The following is a 16311-nucleotide window of genomic DNA, read 5'->3' on the forward strand; positions in this document are numbered from 1 at the left end:
GGGTTATTTGGACTGATACAAGGTGATCACTAGAACTAGTTGTGAGAAGTTGGCCTGATATATGATGCTCACTAGTTCTAGTGATCACCCTGTATCAGTCCAAACAACCCTTATGGCGATTGGTTGTAAGTCAACCTTATAGACCAGCTATCCTAATGGTAGCATGGACAAAGCAGACTTAGGCTAAACTCTTTTGGCACGTGAAGCCAGCTGTTTTACCACAATATAACCCCTTGAATACCAAGTGAAAGGACCACACAGGTTGTTACGAAAATAAACAGTATATTTATTAATAACATCTCTGAACTCTTTATGAGGTCAGAGGGCTGAGCACATGGCAATCTCTTACGAAAAATACTACAAGTTGCACAAAATTACAATGGTGCCCTAGGGGCACGACAAACCATATACTAAGTAAGTGGAATGTGAAAGTCGATAAAAGGAATGGAGCTGTCCAGAGGCTGTAGGATCAATGGGACCACGCTACACTAACTTCAGGTAAGTAATAGGAGGCCCACGGAACGCGTGTGCAGAGTGTGAACTCACACGCGAGATGCGTAACAACGTCTATGGACAGTACAGTTCAAGTTAAAGGTGAGTACGGACAATCCTGACTAGGTAGGACTAAAACGACTGTGGAACTGGACACTAGGACAGTTAAACTACCCTTGAGCACCGAAATGCTCTCGTTACCTCACCCACGGGCTGCGGGTGCATAGGTGTCAAAGTGCGTCGGGTTCTCGCGTTGAAGTCTATGGAGCCTGAAAGAAAAGATGCTGCAGGCGACCAGGAGGAAGATGTCCGGTGCAATCCAAGGGTGGATTGTTGAAGAAGACCTGAAAGCAGAGGGGAAAATGTTCACAGTCACTAGCCAGTGACTGGAGTGGAACCAGGAAGGAACCAGATGTCGTTGTGGCGATCAGGTGAAGAGTGGACGCTTGACTCTGCAGCCACGTGGACCAGGAGGTGTCTTCGATGACCAGGATGGAGGCACGAGCTGTCCCACGTAGGCTCTCGCTGTCGGCGGTGTCGGATCCGGGATTGGACTCAACAGGCCTTGGCAAAAGCAACCCACGCGGTGAGTGAAGAAAGCGTCTGGTGCGGACTAGGAGAGTCCGGGGTGCCCCTCTTTTGGAAGGGAGCAAGGGCCAGTCTGGAGCATCCAGACCAGCAGAAAAGATTCAAAGGTTCGTTGTCTAGGAGGCCACTAGCCAGCCGGCAAGTGACCAGACAACGCGTCGAGCAGCAAACAAGCAGAAGGGCCCCACGCAGATCTCGTGGATGCTGGAGGGCTGATCTTCGGTGCAGGGGCTGCTCGGGGCTGGGGCTTCTCAGTCCCCAAAGCACTTGGTCGAGTTTACCTCGGGAGTCGTGCTGGAAGCGAAGTGCAGGTTTGTTCAAGATGGCCGGTCCCACGTGTCTCGTCGCACCCACGGGTCTCAGCTTTGCTGTAGATGTAGGTCTAGGTCGGAGAGGTCTGGGAATCCGGGTCTCCTCGGGCTCTGAAGTCTGGATCCTCGAGGGAAGACAACAAAGTGAAGCCGCAGGACGCTTGATGGTGCCTGCAGTTGCAGGGTGGACACTCCCTGCCCACAAGGGAGATTCTTCAGTCTTCTGTAGAGCAGAACGTCGAAGGCCAGAGTTTCTTCTTGTTGAATAGTTCAGGATAATCTAATTTGGAATGGGACCAGCTCCTACCTTTATTCTCCTAAAGGGGGCTGCACTACTGACTAGGTCCCTCCCCTGGTGGGACCAGGAAGGGGGGTGGCTACACCCCCTATCCTTTGTACGGTTTCCCGCCAGAGCTGGGGCAGGGATGCCCCAGCAACTGGTTTGAACCAGTGTATGCACAGGGCACCTTGTGTGCCCCAGGCATGTCTCATTCCTTTCAGGCCTCCCTACCTCAATACGCAAAATCCTGTCTGGGGTGGTGCTAGCACCTCCCAAGGCAGGAAACCCTTTGTCCAAGCCATCCTCGCTGGAAGGAATCCCAGCAACAGGAGGTCAGACTTGTGTCTGTGGTGGCAGCATCCATTTTGTTATGCTGAGGCTCGAGTTAACTGTAACCGGGGTTCACAGTTACATACATGTCGTATCCCTCTAGAAGAGTGGAATGCTACCCCCGTCGCCAGAATTGGCGAGGGGGTAGTATTCCAAATCGTATGACACCTTACTCGACATGTTTTGATAATGCTATACCAGAGTTAGCACTTAACCGCAAAGTTGATAATGCACTTAAGAGTATATGGTATAGCGTTATCATGGAACAGCTATTAGGACCTGGTTCCGCAAGCTGCAAACTGGCTCAGCTCATGCCAGAGCACCATCTCACATAATTCCAAGCACTCTGCCTTCAGGATTGATAAGGCCTTCCATAGGAGTGACTGATAGGAATATATGTGTCCATTTTAGGAATATATATAGGTATACTATATCTACAGCAAAGGGTGTTTACACCACCTTGCCCCAGCTGTCATGCCGCCAGTTGTGTCAGATTTAGATGGCCAGCCAGGGGTGGCATAATACATGCTTCAGCCCATGGTAGGCCCTGGGTACACCTATGCCCTGTGTACAGGGACTGATAAGGTGGCCCAGTACCAATTGGTAAATGCACCTAAAGTACATGGTTGTCAATTTAGAGAGAGAACAGCTAGGCTGTGGGTCTGATTAGCAGGCCCACAGCCAGGGAAAGTCTTAAACCAGTGAAGCAAAAAGCAAAAATCTGGGGTGACCATAGGATTGCAGACCCCACTCTCCTACACTAGTGAGCATCATATATCAGGCCAACTTCTCACAGATACTCTTACACTCTCTATGAGCCCTGAGGATTCGCAGTTCCAGATTTTACGCATACTTCCTGGTTGCAAAATCACAGTATGCCTACCACTGGTAACATTCCGATGCCGGATTATCATGTGCTAAACAAGAAAGCAACCTTGCAGACCCTGTACCACTACTCCCACACGGTCTTAAATTCGACCAACAGATATACAGACTATCAACCGCTAGCTGGGCCCCTCAGACTACGCAGTACACTGGGCTGGGTCCTCTTATATTCACCGACATTACCACTTTGTCCTAACCATTGGCTGGCACTCACCCAAGAAAAACTGGCGCAACATACTCACCTTCCGTGCGCTTCACAAATTTGAGGATCTATTTCCGAACAGTCATGTGTTCTCCCCCACAGCAGACCCCAACTTAGCCAACTCCACACTCATGGACCAATTGGTCTTCAGACTGCTACTCTGCACAGTCCGCTCGCGCTTCCAAATATATCCACTGGCATCTGAAGACATCTCTCGCACTTAATTACTGACACCCAATGGTAAGCACCAAGTCTCAAGACTACCTTGCCAGCATGGCCCTTAAACACTCAGGATAGCAAAGTCAGGATAGCAAAGTCAGGATAGCAAAGTCTTGACCACCCTCTCACTGATCGAGATTGGACATATTGCTGCACACAAATCAAACTGGCATCTCACAACCACCACCAAACTGCACCATTTTCGGTTTCTACACAGAACCTACTCTAACCCCAGCCATCATGGCCAAGATAAATATTTGACCAGCCATGATTCTTAGTAGGTGCCATAGAACTGTAGCTCTTCTATTTCTGCACCGCTCTCTTGATTTTATCTTTACCCCATCCTAAACATACCATCTAGATTGCAAGATGGAAGTAAATATTAACCACACTCCGTTTCCACCCTCTCATTTTCTGATCACTACTGTAATATACCAGTTGGTCTTCCTCCAGGAGGAGGACATCATAACAAAGACTCAATGATCATGTTTTTCATGCAACCTACCAGGCGGAGAATCAAGATATACCGTACCATGGTTAATTAGTGAATCAGGATTTTTAAGAAGACTAGAGCCCCAGGCCCTGGCTACACACAGTATGAGTGATTCATTCACCCTCGTTTCTCCCCCGTCTCTCTCTCTCCTCCTCCCCCCCCCCCCCACTTTATCATTAGACAAGATGGAACCCTCTGGACTTTTACAATGTCCTGAATGTACGACAAAACGCTGACTTATTACACATGACATGGACTTGCCCTGTTCTTAACACATACTGGAGAGCTCTTCGAGACTTTACCACACATGATCTCATTCACACCCCTATCCCTAAACATCTGCGCCACATCTTCGCCATCGCTTTATTACTGGCTAGGACAGAAATCGCTCTTTGGTGGGGCAATATGCATCTGCCAACAGTAGCCTCATAGCTTAAGAGCATGACATACTGCAACCTCACTAGCTAGGTCTACCCAGATTGCAAACATCATCCGCCAGACCCAAAGATATCTGGCAACCCCTCCATATATATATATATTTATAATCCCTTAGCCCAGACTCCCTCCTCCCCCCAACCCCCAATGCCCAATGCCTCACCCATGGCAACCACTAACACTACTTTCCTGGACACAGCGCAGACCCCCTGTGTGCCACTACTGCCGCTGCGTGCCTACTGCTGCCTGCCTCCTCGCTGTGATTCTCTCTCTGCCTTCCGTGACCCTCTGCCTGCTGTTGCTGTGCCCCGTGTTTTTTTCCTTTCGGTAACCCTTGCCCCTTCGCTTCGTTCTGCCTTCTTCCCCTCCCCCCCGCCCCCTCTTGCCTCCCGTGACGCTTCCCACAGCTCGCTCCCCGCGGCCAGACACCTCGTTCCCAATTGGTTGCCCCGCTCCCGCCTCCCAGCTGCTCCTCCCTCCCTCCCTCATATGGAGGCCGCGCAGCGGAAGCGCGTAGCGGGCGCGCAGATTGTGCACCGAAGGCAATCCCGCCTACGCCCGTCCGCGCCCAGCGCCAGGACCCCTGGTCCTCGACGATGCCAGCGATCCAGACGAACCTCCGACGCCGCCACCCTCCACACACTCAACGCCGGCCGACCCTCCGCTTGCTACCAAGCCACCCCGAGGCGCACACACTGACTCTTCACTTGCCAAGCCTGCCGATTCACCTGCCTCCGAACCTGCAGTGCACCCGCCAAGCACCAACAACAACCACCTCAAGTGCATCCTGCTAAACAACCGCTCCGACCACAGGCACGCCGTGGAACTCTGGAACCTCCTCGACACAACATCACCAGACGCTGCCTTCCTCACAGAAACCTGCATGAACGCCTCCTCAGCCCCCGACATCGCCATAGCCATACCGGAAGGCTACAAGATCACCCGGAGGGATCGCGTCAACCAGACCGGAGGAGGCATTGCCATCGTACACAAGAACACCATCCGCATCACGACCAACTCCGACGACACCTTCACCGCCGCCGAGCACCTCCACTTCCAGATACACACTGACCCGAAGACTACCCTCAGCGGCACCCTCATCCACAGACCCCCGGGACCACGCACACAATTCAGCGAAGACATCGCAGACTTCATCAGCCCGCACGCCCTCCTCTCCGCTGACTACATCCTCCTAGGGGACCTCAACTTCCACCTGGAGAACACAAGGACAGCAACACCACCACCCTGCTGGACAACCTCACCAACCTCGGACTCGAGCAACTGGTGAACACCCCCACCCACTACGCCGGCCACACGCTTGACCCAGTCTTCTCCAGCAAGCACATCTCCTTCAACCACACCACCGGACTCCATTGGACCGACCACAGCTGCGTCCACTTCAGCTTCAGGCACGACCCACCACCACCAGCAACAGGTTCCCTGCAGGAGCTGGAGCAAGGTCACCGACGCCCAGCTCACCACCTCCCTCAGACAGAACCCTCCCACCAGCGCAACGGACCCCAACGAAGCAGCCCGCATCCTCACACAGTGGCTCACCAACTGCGCAGATGACCTCGCACCACTGAAGACCCCTCCCAGCAGACCCGGCAGCAAGAAAGCCTCTTGGTTCACCGACGAACTGAAAAAATCCAAGAAGAACTGCCGCACCCTCGAGAAAGCCTGGCGCCTCGACCAGACCACAGAAAACATGACCGCCCTCAAGAACGCCACCCGCAAACACCACCAGCTGTTCCGCACCACCAAAAGGTCAACATTCAAAGAACGACTTGAAAACAACACCCACAACAGCAAGGAACTTTTGAGCTTCGTCAAAGAGTTCTCCAACCCCAGCGCCGGAAACAACATCACTCCCTCGCAAGACCTCTGCGACTCACTCGCCTCCTTCTTCCACTGCAAGATCTTCGACATACACAACAGCTTCGGCGCACCAACAACGCACCCAAACACCGAAACAGCACCCCCCCCCCCCCACCACCACCCTCTGCAACTGGACCCCGGTCAGCACCGAAGACAACACTCGCACGATGAACACCATCCACTCCGGATCACCAACCGACCCATGCCCCCACCACGTCTTCAACAAGGCCGACTCCATCATCGCACCCCAACTCCGGGACATCATCAACATCTCCTTCAACACCGCCACCTTCCCGGAGAGCTGGAAGCATGCCGAGCTCAGCGCCCTCCTGAAGAAACCAACAGCGGACCCCACAGACCTCAAGAACTTCCACCCCATCTCGCTCCTCCCATTTCCTGACAAAGTCATCGAGAAGACCGTCAACAGACAGCTCGCTGCCTTCCTCGAGAAGAACGGATCCCTCGCAGTCCGGTTTCCGGGCCAACCACAGCACCGAGACCGCCCTGATCGCAGCCACCGATGACATCAGATCCCTGCTCGACAACGGGGAAACAGCTGCCCTCATCCTCCTGGACCTCTCGGCAGCATTCGACACGGTCTGCCATCGCACCCTAGCACAGCGCCTCAGCAACATCGGAATCCAAGAGAAGGCACTGGAGTGGATCATCTCGTTCCTCGCCGGAAGAACCCAGAGAGTCCGCCTCCCCCCGTTCAGATCCGAGGCCACCGAAGTCATCTGCGGTGTACCACAAGGATCATCACTCAGCCCAACCCCCCTTCAACGTCTACATGAGCCCTCTCGCAGCCATCGCACGCCAACACAACCTCTACATCATCTCCTACGCCGACACCCAGCTGATCCTCCCCCTCACCAACGACCCCGCCACCGCCAGAGCCAACCTACACGAAGGGATGAAAGACGTCGCCGAGTGGATGAAGAACAGCCGCCTGAAATTGAACTTAGACAAGACGGAAGTCCTCATCCTGGGATCATCGCCCTCCGCCTGGGACGACTCCTGGTGGCCCCCTGCCCTGGGCACCACTCCCAAACCAACGGACCATGCACGCAACCTGGGCTTCATCCTGGACGCCTCCCTCTCGATGACCAGACAAGTCAACGCCGTCTCCTCATCGTGCTTCAACACCCTGCGCATGCTCCATAAAATCCTCCAATGGATCCCCACCGAAACCAGGAAGACGGTCATCCAGGCGCTTGTCATCAGCCGACTGGACTACGGAAACACCCTCTACGCCGGAACCACAGCCAAACTACAGAAAAGATTCCAGCGCATACAGAACGCCTCCGCACGGCTCGTCCTGGACATCCCCCGACACAGCCACATCTCCAGCCACGAGAGACCTGCACTGGCTCCCCGTCAGCAAGAGGATCATGTTCAGACTCCTCACCGACGCACACAAAAAGCTCTCCGTGACCTGGGACCCAAGTACCTCAACAACCACCTGACTTTCTACACGCCCACCCACCAGCTACGATCGACCAGCCTCGCCTTCGCCACCGTACCACGCATCCATAAAGCCACCACCGGAGGAAGATCCTTCTCCTACCAGGCGGCTAAGACATGGAACTCCCTCCCCATCCACCTTCGGCTGACCCAGGACCATCTCTCCTTCAGGAAGCAACTCAAGACCTGACTTTGAGCAGTAACTGACCCCTCCCCCCCAGCGCCTTGAGACCCTACCGGGTGTGTAGTGCGCTATACAAATTCTGTGATTGATTGAGGAAACAGCCGACAGAGGACCACACACCTCCTCTTTTGCATTTTCTCCCTCTCCTGATCAAACTTCCCACCTTGACGAATACTGCTTACCAATAAGGAATATTATGTCCTGACCATACCTTTATATGCTTGCTCATGATGCTACTCATATATAGAGTTCTGATTCCTGAGAAAATATCGGTCAATACTTTAAAGAAGTTTGTAACATATGGTCTATTTTTCTTTGAACTTTGTTAAAATCAATTAAACAAAGTCAGTTTTTTTGTGCCCATTGGTTGGGGCTTTCCTAAAGTACAGAATCTCAAACACTCAGTCCTTTTCAAATTGAAACAGTCATGTTATGGAGCAAAGCTCTCAGATTTGCGTCCATTTCCAAGGACAGCCACAGCTTTCATATATAACCTTTGCTAACATGCACCAATCTATGTCCTGCTCCCAGTCCCTAAATTGCAGCGCTTGAGCCGCCACCTAAACCTAACAATTTCACGATTGGCCACTGCTTAATTGCTACATCCCTTGTAGAAGCTATGGCTTCTGGCCATTTGTCATCCTTGAGACCCTCCAGTGTTCCCTCAACTGAAGGATAGAGTCTCTGGTGAAATATTAGCTTTTTTGCATGCGAGGGAATTCCCCTTGCGGAACATGGTCCTCTAGCAACCGGTCCTATGGGGGCGGGTTTTCCGGGATGTCCTCTTCCTTGGGTAGAGCAGGTCACACCTGTAGTTAGCGAAAGGTCTCAGTTGGGGATAACTGGTAGTCTTGCTGAAAGTCAACAAAAGGGATAACCTCTCCTGTGCCAAGATATCACCCACCTTGCAGAGGCTGTCGATCCCATTTATCAAAGCCGGGTTGTGTCCCTAGGGTACCCAACAGTTCCGAGTTCCACAAATGAGTAGTCTGAGTGATTTTGTCCCCCCCCAACAAAGAGCGCGGACCGCTGTGTGTCAGATGCTAACCGTTACTACCGTAGGGCCACTGAGGTTGACGTGACAGGCGGGGGCTTATATAGCCCCAAGATGTTGTCTTGGCTCAGTAGTATTTTTAGATAACTGGGAGGGTAATATAATCATACCACCTCCTCGTCAGTTTATTGATGGATATACGCGCTGGGCACCCATCCTAAAGTACTCTCCAGACTTTTTTCTCTTTTGCTTTGAAGAAAGGAACAGGGATAAGGTAGGGCGTGTTATGTAAGGCATAGAGAAAGCAGGGCAGGGACATCATTTTGAAGAGCGCTGCACAGCCCAGGAGCAACAGTAGTAAAGATCTCCAAAACTGGACATCACGTTCTAGTCGTGACAATGGTGGCTTCTGATTTTTGACACAGAAAAGGTTTGGGTTCGGTGGAGATAGGTTACAGAGCAGTTTGAAACCTCTGAATTCTCACATCCCCCTCCACTCAGGATATAGTGCAGGGATTTTGGTCTATTAATAGTGTAGCCTGAATAACGACCAAAATGGGTACGAATGTGTTGTATTCTGCCAAGAGTGAAGGCAAGGTCAGCCACATAGCAGACAGAGCAACACACTATCCTCCCAGTGGTCACTCCATTGCAGAACTCAGAGCAACAGATCTCACCAAATCCAAGGTGCCAGGGGTTAACGTACGAGTGCAAAAATTTGGGGTGAGAGTAGGCACCACTGTCAAGTACCCAATTGGAGTCTAAATAACTGAGATTTCCCTATTAATGACAAGTGCCAAGGGTTTGGTGTAAAGTAGTATCCATGTCATATAGCGCAGGCCTAAGCCCACCCTGGCCAGAACTTCAAAGAGGTACGGCCATTTGATCGTGTTGAATGCCATCCAAGCATTGAGAGAGAAAACTAAGGTGTCTTCCTTGAGCTTGCCGGATTGAACCAGCACCTTGTTTAGGCGCTGAAGATTACCAGCAGTTCAGTGCCCTGGCATAAAGCCAGATGGACCAGTGCAGAAATGAAGGGCATGAGGTGAGAGCCTAGTGCTTTAGCTAATAATTTTATTTCGCGTTAAGGAGCAGAATGGGACTGTATGACACTCAGCTCTCTGGTGGTTTATTCTCTTTAGATATCACATTAATAGAGACCAGTCCTTGGTCCCTGGTGAGTGGGCCATTTTTTGGCTCTCCTTGTCCATCTTCAGAAGATGGGGGTTGAGTTTAGGAGCAGCTAGCTTAGAGTTCAATTGATATTCAGTTATGGCCCCTGACTTTACCGGGAAAAAAAGTCTTGTATGGCCCTTGTAAGTTAGCCTTCAGTGAAATCCGCTTCAAGGAGTTCTGGTCTTTAGTGAGGACGGACGCTGTATGTCAGCCAGGAGTTCGAAGGATTCTTCTGCAGTAGCGGTCCCTGCTGAGGAATACATATGCATGTAGTACGCAGCAAAGTAATTGACTATTTGCGGTCGGTCTCGCTCATTTGCCATTTTCAGACTCAATTTTCACCACAGAAACGTTTGCTCGCCTGACCAGCCATGCAATGAGATTTCCACCTTTATCTCCTACATCATAAAGGTGGTGTTGAGTTGCGCCTGGCAGCCTTCAATGTTAAATCCCAATATTTCTGTTACTTAAGGCTCAGGGTATGTCAGGCTTCCAATTAGTCCAGTAAAACGAGATGTTTTCTAGGTTAAGGGTTGTTCCCTCCCAAGTACCCATTAGGGCTACATATCTGCAGTATGCATCTGGCCAGGTTTGGTGGATGGTAAGCAGAAACAACTTTGTGAGAAAGATTCCTCCCCCGGAGCCGCATGGGGAACCATTTCGCATCCTCACCTGTCCATTGCGTGGCAGGCACTGTGAGAAGTTGGCCTGGTATATGATGATCACTATTCTAGTGATCACCTTGCACCAGTCCAAACAACCCTTATGGTGATGGTTGTAAGTCAACCTTATAGACCAGCTATCCTAGTGGTAGCGTGGACAGAACAGTCTTAGGCTAAAAGACTCTTGAGGGCGTGTAAAGCCAGCTGTTTTACCATATGTAACCCCTTGAATATCAGATGAAAGCACACCACACAGGATATATATAAAATATATATGTATTTATTTACTAACACACTCCTCTGAACTCTTTATGAGATCAGAGGCAAAAGCACATCACAAGTTACTTAGTCAGAATACGTTAAGTTGCACAAAATATAATTAGGCCCTAGGGGCGAAGCAAACCATATACTAGGAAAGTGGTATAAGTACCACGTCACGAGAAAAGGAAAGGCCTAGGGAATCGCTGGGGCTACACTATCTGAACCTTAGGTTAGGAGTAGGAGGCCCACAGGCAGCGCGTGCAGTGTCTTTACACACACGCGAATGTCAATGATAACTCAATGGGAACTTAGCAGTTAGAAAAAGAAGGATTTAGGACACTTCCGGTTTAGCTAGGAGGAAACAACTAAAAACCTAGACACTTGGCTAGTGAATACCCTTGGGAGCACCGAAGTACTCGTGTTACCTCACCCACAGGAAGCGAGTGCATAGGTGTGAAGATGTGTCTGGTTTCGCCGTTGAAGCCTATGGAGACTGAAGAAAGATACTGCAGGCGACCAGCAGGAAGATGTCCGGGTGGATCCAAGGGCGGATCGAGGATGGAGAGGACCTGAAAGCAGAGGGGACAGAGTCTGTGTCACTAGCCAGTGACCGGGTGGAACCAGGAAGGAACCAGACGACGTCGAGGAGCAATCAAGTGCTGTTGCGAAGCTTGTCTCTTCAGCCACACGGACCAGGAGGCGCCTAGGACGACCAGGTGCTGGAGGCGAGCTTTCCCACGAAGGTTCTCGCAGATGGAGGGGTCGACCGCCGGATTAGAGTCAACAAGCCTTGGCAAAGGCACCCCACGCAGGATTCAAAGAAGGCTTCTGGTGCAGACCAGCAAGGTCTGAGGTGCCTCACCTTTGCAGGGAGGCAAGGGACAGTCTGGAGCAACCAGACCAGTGAGGTGATTCAAAAGGATTGTCGTCACAGAGGCTACGGGCCAGCAACCGGACAACGCGTTGAGCAGAACACAAGCAGAAGGGCCCCACGCAGAACTCGTGGAGTGTGGAGGGCTGATCTTCAGTGCAGGTGGAGCTCGGATTCGGGGCTTCTCAATCCCCAGTGCACAGCTTCGAGGATACCTCAGGAGCTGCACAGTTAGCAAGTTGCAGGCTTTTTAAGATGTCCGGTCCCACGTGTCTCGGCGCCTCCACGGATCTCAGCTATGCTGCAGACGTGAAGAGAGGGTCAGAGATGTCTGGAAGTCTGGGTCTTGTCAGGCTCTGTGCTCGGGTTCCGGCGTGAAACGTCGACAAAGCAAGCCGTTGATTTGCTGGATGGTGCCTGGTTGCCCAGGGTGGTCACTCCTTGGCCACAAGGGAGAGTCTGTGTCTTCAGCTTCAGCAGAACGTCGAAGGTCCAGAGTTGTGTCAAGTTTCGATTCGAGGATTAATCTAAAGTCTCAGGACTCAGCTCCTACTTTTATACAACTAAAAGGGGCTGGATTACTTTCTAGGTCCCTCCTATGGGTGGGACCAGGAAGGGGGATGGTTACACCCCCTTTCCTTTGTCCAGTTTCACGCCAGAGCTGGGGCTGGAGTGCCCCAGCAACCGATTTGAACTGGGGTATGCATGGAGCACCTAGTATGCCCAAGGCAGTGTCTCAATCTATTCAGCCCTCCCTGTCCCAATACACAAAGTCCTGTCTGGGGTGGTGCTCGCACCTCCCCAGACAGGAAACCTATAGTCCAAAACTCCCTGACTGGAAGGACTCCCAGCAGCAGGAGGTCAGACTTGTGTCGGTGGCAGCAGCATCCATTTTGTGATGCTGGGGCTCTGGTTAACTTTAACCGGGTTAAGTAGTTTCAACATGTCCTCTCCCTCTAGAAGGGTGGAATGCTACCCCCGTCGCCAGAATTGGCGAGGCGGTAGAATTCCAAAGCGTATGACATCTTACACGACATGTTTAGATAAAGCCAAACCAAAGTTAGCATTCAACCGCGAGGATTATAATACACTTAAGAGTATATTGTATGGCAATATCCTAGAACAGCTATAAGGACATGGTTCCGAAAGCTGCAGACAGGCTCAGCTCATGCTAGAGCACCATCTCACATAAAACCAAGCACTCTGCCTTCAGGATTATTAAGGCCTGCCATAGGAGTGACTTATAGGTATATATGTGTCTAGATATAAGGTTAGATATAGGAATACTATACCTAAGCAAGGGGTGATTACACGACCTGGTAGGCCTTGGATGCACCTAGGCCCTGGGTACCTATAGTACACTATACAGGGGCTCATAAGGTGACCCAATATCCAGTTGGAGATGTACCTCGAGTACGTGGAGTCCATTTTACAGTGAGAGCAGATAGTTGGCCTGGGATCCTGCTAATCAGGGCCCCAGGCTAAGTCGAAAACCAGCTAAACACAAGGCAAAAAATCTGGGGTAACCATAGTCCGGTATCCACCTTCCTACAGGCACTGCCCAAAAGATGAGTCTCTGTGAGGAAGTCTGGGGAGTGTCTATGTACTGCAGTACCACTGCTCTCTTCAATTTGTCCCAACGCCATTGACATTCCAGGACATAAGGCTTGCTCATTGTCGCTGCCATAAGTTCGCCTGCTGCGGGTGTCTCTCATTTCCCTCACCTGTTGGTGGAGAACAAAGGGAAGGTAGTGATATCACTATGGGCTCCACAAGCCCTTGACCGTGATTGTGTGCTGTACACAGAAGTATGAAGACAAACAAAACCCCCAATCAAACCCCTCTGCCCCTCATCCTTCCTACCAGCATGGTGGACTTGTAACTGCCCCCCCACCCCCCACATTGCAGAGTGCCTGTCGCTCACAAAACCACAAACTATAGGTGGCAGTTGCAACCCCAGGGATGCGCCCCCAAATTAGGAAGATCAATTGTTACTAGAGTTTGCCACCTTCCAGACTATTGAGAAATAGTTGGAGGCCCTTTGGTTGCAGTTGGTTTAGTATGAGATCTTCAAGAAAGAGGTCCAATGCTAGGCCCTTCACACGCTCTGGCACTCTAATTATAGGAGCATTATTTCTTCTCGACCAGCCTCTTCGAAGTCCTCTAACCTGGCCCCCAATACCTTCCCAGTCATGTGTAATTCTTTGACTTGTTTTAACAGTAACGTTTCAGATCGGAGTGTGGTGAGCAAGTCCTCCGCTTTCTTCACCTGAGTTTCCATGTTGTGCAAGTCAGCCCCCATCAACATGCCTTCAATGGAGCTGGAGGAAATTGGTCTCCAGATAGTCGTGAATGCCTTTTATCGCTACCACAATTTCTTTAAGGGTGAGCCTGTCTCCGTTACCTGGTGCGGTGCAATGTGCCTCTGCCGCCACAGTCGGTTTGGCATATGGGAAGTTAACTTATCCAATTTTGTGTTAAGAGCCCACCCTGTGCATGTTTGCCTCCACTCACTGCCTTTGGAAGTCGACGAAAATTCAGAAATAAAAGAAAGGAGTAGGGAGGTGGGGTCGCAGAGATAATCCAAGCCATCAACCAAGTGGAGCAATGAAAGTCAAATGCCCTATTGCAGCCTGCAGGTTTTCCCTCCGCTCAATCCTGTCACCTCTTTCCCCCCTACTCGCAGTCTATTGAAGGACAGAAGCTGCGGAGTGTGGGGACCAGGGTAACTGCTACATGGTTACTGTCCTTACTCTTGGTCAGGGGTCCGGGTCACATCCTTAAGCATGGGGGTTGGGATCTTTCAACCCTCCACACTTGCGTCCAGTATAGTCAAAAAAGGTAGGGGGAGAGGTGTATGATACTGCCCCTATACTGCTACATGTCCAAGTGTGCTTCCAGGCTGGAAAATCACTCAGGAGGGCTCCTCTTGGGAACAGAGGCTTGTTGTTTTAGGCTATGGCTGCAAGTACTTTCCAAGTAATCAGGAGGCAGCGGGCAACTTTGCTTTCTGGCAGTAATGCAATCTTGGGGCCCCAATCAATTCTGGCCAGGTAGCGTCCAAGGACACCAACACTGGTTTAGGTTGGGATGAGCCAGCATCACATACTTCCAAAGGTCCGCCACTCTACACCCATCACCAGGAAATGTGCACTGCCAGTCGTTAGGGCCCGTTTCACTCAGTGCGGTGCTGCCACCCACTGCACCTCATCAGCTGCAATCAATCCGCCTCCATTAACTCCCGGTAGGGGGAGCACGGTGGAGGGGTGAGCACATACAGTCCCCATCAAAGGCTGCCATACAGTCGCTTAGTGCCCCTAAATACTTCAGGAGACCACAGGCTGGCAGGGCAGAAGGTGCATTCTCTGGAGGGCATCTGAAGTCACTCCGCTGGGTGAGACTGAATTCACGGGCACACTGTGTGCCAGTGGGTTGTGATCACTCAGTTTCTTGCTGTTTAGAGCCGGCAGCAGCACAGGGTCACTGGGACGCCATCCTTCCTCCGCTGGTGTCAGCGGCTGCCGCAACTCCGCCCAGTCAGGACTCAACTGGATGACAACATAGCCATGCAGCCAGGGTCAGTTTGTTAAGGCGGGGACTCGGCAATGGCCGAGGGGTCGGTATCCAAGTTCCAGCTGTGGGCTGCGTGGGGGAGGGGCATGGGTATATGTGGGTATATATGTTTGGATACCGCCAGCGGCCCAGTGGGTGCCAGAGTGGCCTTTCAGGAGTCAGATGGGCATCCATTACCTCCCTTTTATCAACAGGCAGAGGTTTCACTCCTATTCTCTCCCTGGGGTGGCCCATTAATGTATGCATATTGAGCAGGGGGAGGAGGCCTAAGCAGAAGTGGCCTCGCTTGCTTTCAGGTGTGTTTCACCTGTGTGAACTAATCCGTGCTTTTTAAACAATCTAAGTAAAGTTAAGAAAACATGCCTCTGTTAAAGATAACCACCCCAGCCACTTTTTTTTAAAATAAAACTTCACCGAAGCAGTGTTTTGTGGAAAGGCAATATGCAAATGAGGGTCACTTGTTTTTTGTTCGTGACCGGGCCAATCTTTATTCCCAATCCAACCCTGCATGAGACAAACATGTACTCTAATACTACAAAGTCCTGGTAGTTGATTGGAGGACGGGACAGCAAGTTGCATGCAGTAGGATAAAAGCAATTAAAAATCAAATCAGAAAGCTAGCTGAAAAGCCTACCAAGGGTCATAATTTGATCAGTCAGCAGTGTAAGGCATGGTTGAACAGACCAGTTTAAGATTTTATGAGGACAAGTTAGGTTCTCTGTAGTAGTATAAATAAAGTTAAAAAAACTGCATTTGTGCATGTTAACAAAATGCAAATGAGAACAGTCACAAACCCACTCATCTGATGTATTCCATTTTGAAAAGATTCAGCTTCCTCAGGGTGACTGTAAATTGAACGAGTTGCAAACATTTTTCACCAAGCCAAAACACATTTTGAGTAGAATACTCCATACCTTTCCATTGTAGATCTCAAAGAAAGTGACGTACACATCAATGTCAAAGCTCTTGTACCGTGGTTGGCTCTGGAGGAGGAACACATCCCTAGCTTAAAA

At 51.0% G+C, this 16311-nt stretch overlaps 1 protein-coding gene across 2 annotated transcripts in view; it reads right to left on the bottom strand.

Moving 5' to 3' along the window:
• KIF2C (kinesin family member 2C) overlaps positions 1-16311 on the bottom strand; it is a 1469089-nt gene that overhangs the window by 544197 nt on the left and 908581 nt on the right. For both annotated transcript variants that reach the window (XM_078671750.1, XM_078671748.1), the window contains one exon: positions 16213-16304. In XM_078671750.1, the coding sequence (XP_078527876.1) occupies positions 16213-16304 (92 nt within the window). The remainder of the gene's footprint in view (positions 1-16212; positions 16305-16311) is intronic.

The sequence above is a fragment of the Lissotriton helveticus genome, chromosome 1_2, assembly GCF_964261635.1.
Source record: "Lissotriton helveticus chromosome 1_2, aLisHel1.1, whole genome shotgun sequence".
Lineage (NCBI taxonomy): Eukaryota > Metazoa > Chordata > Amphibia > Caudata > Salamandridae > Lissotriton > Lissotriton helveticus.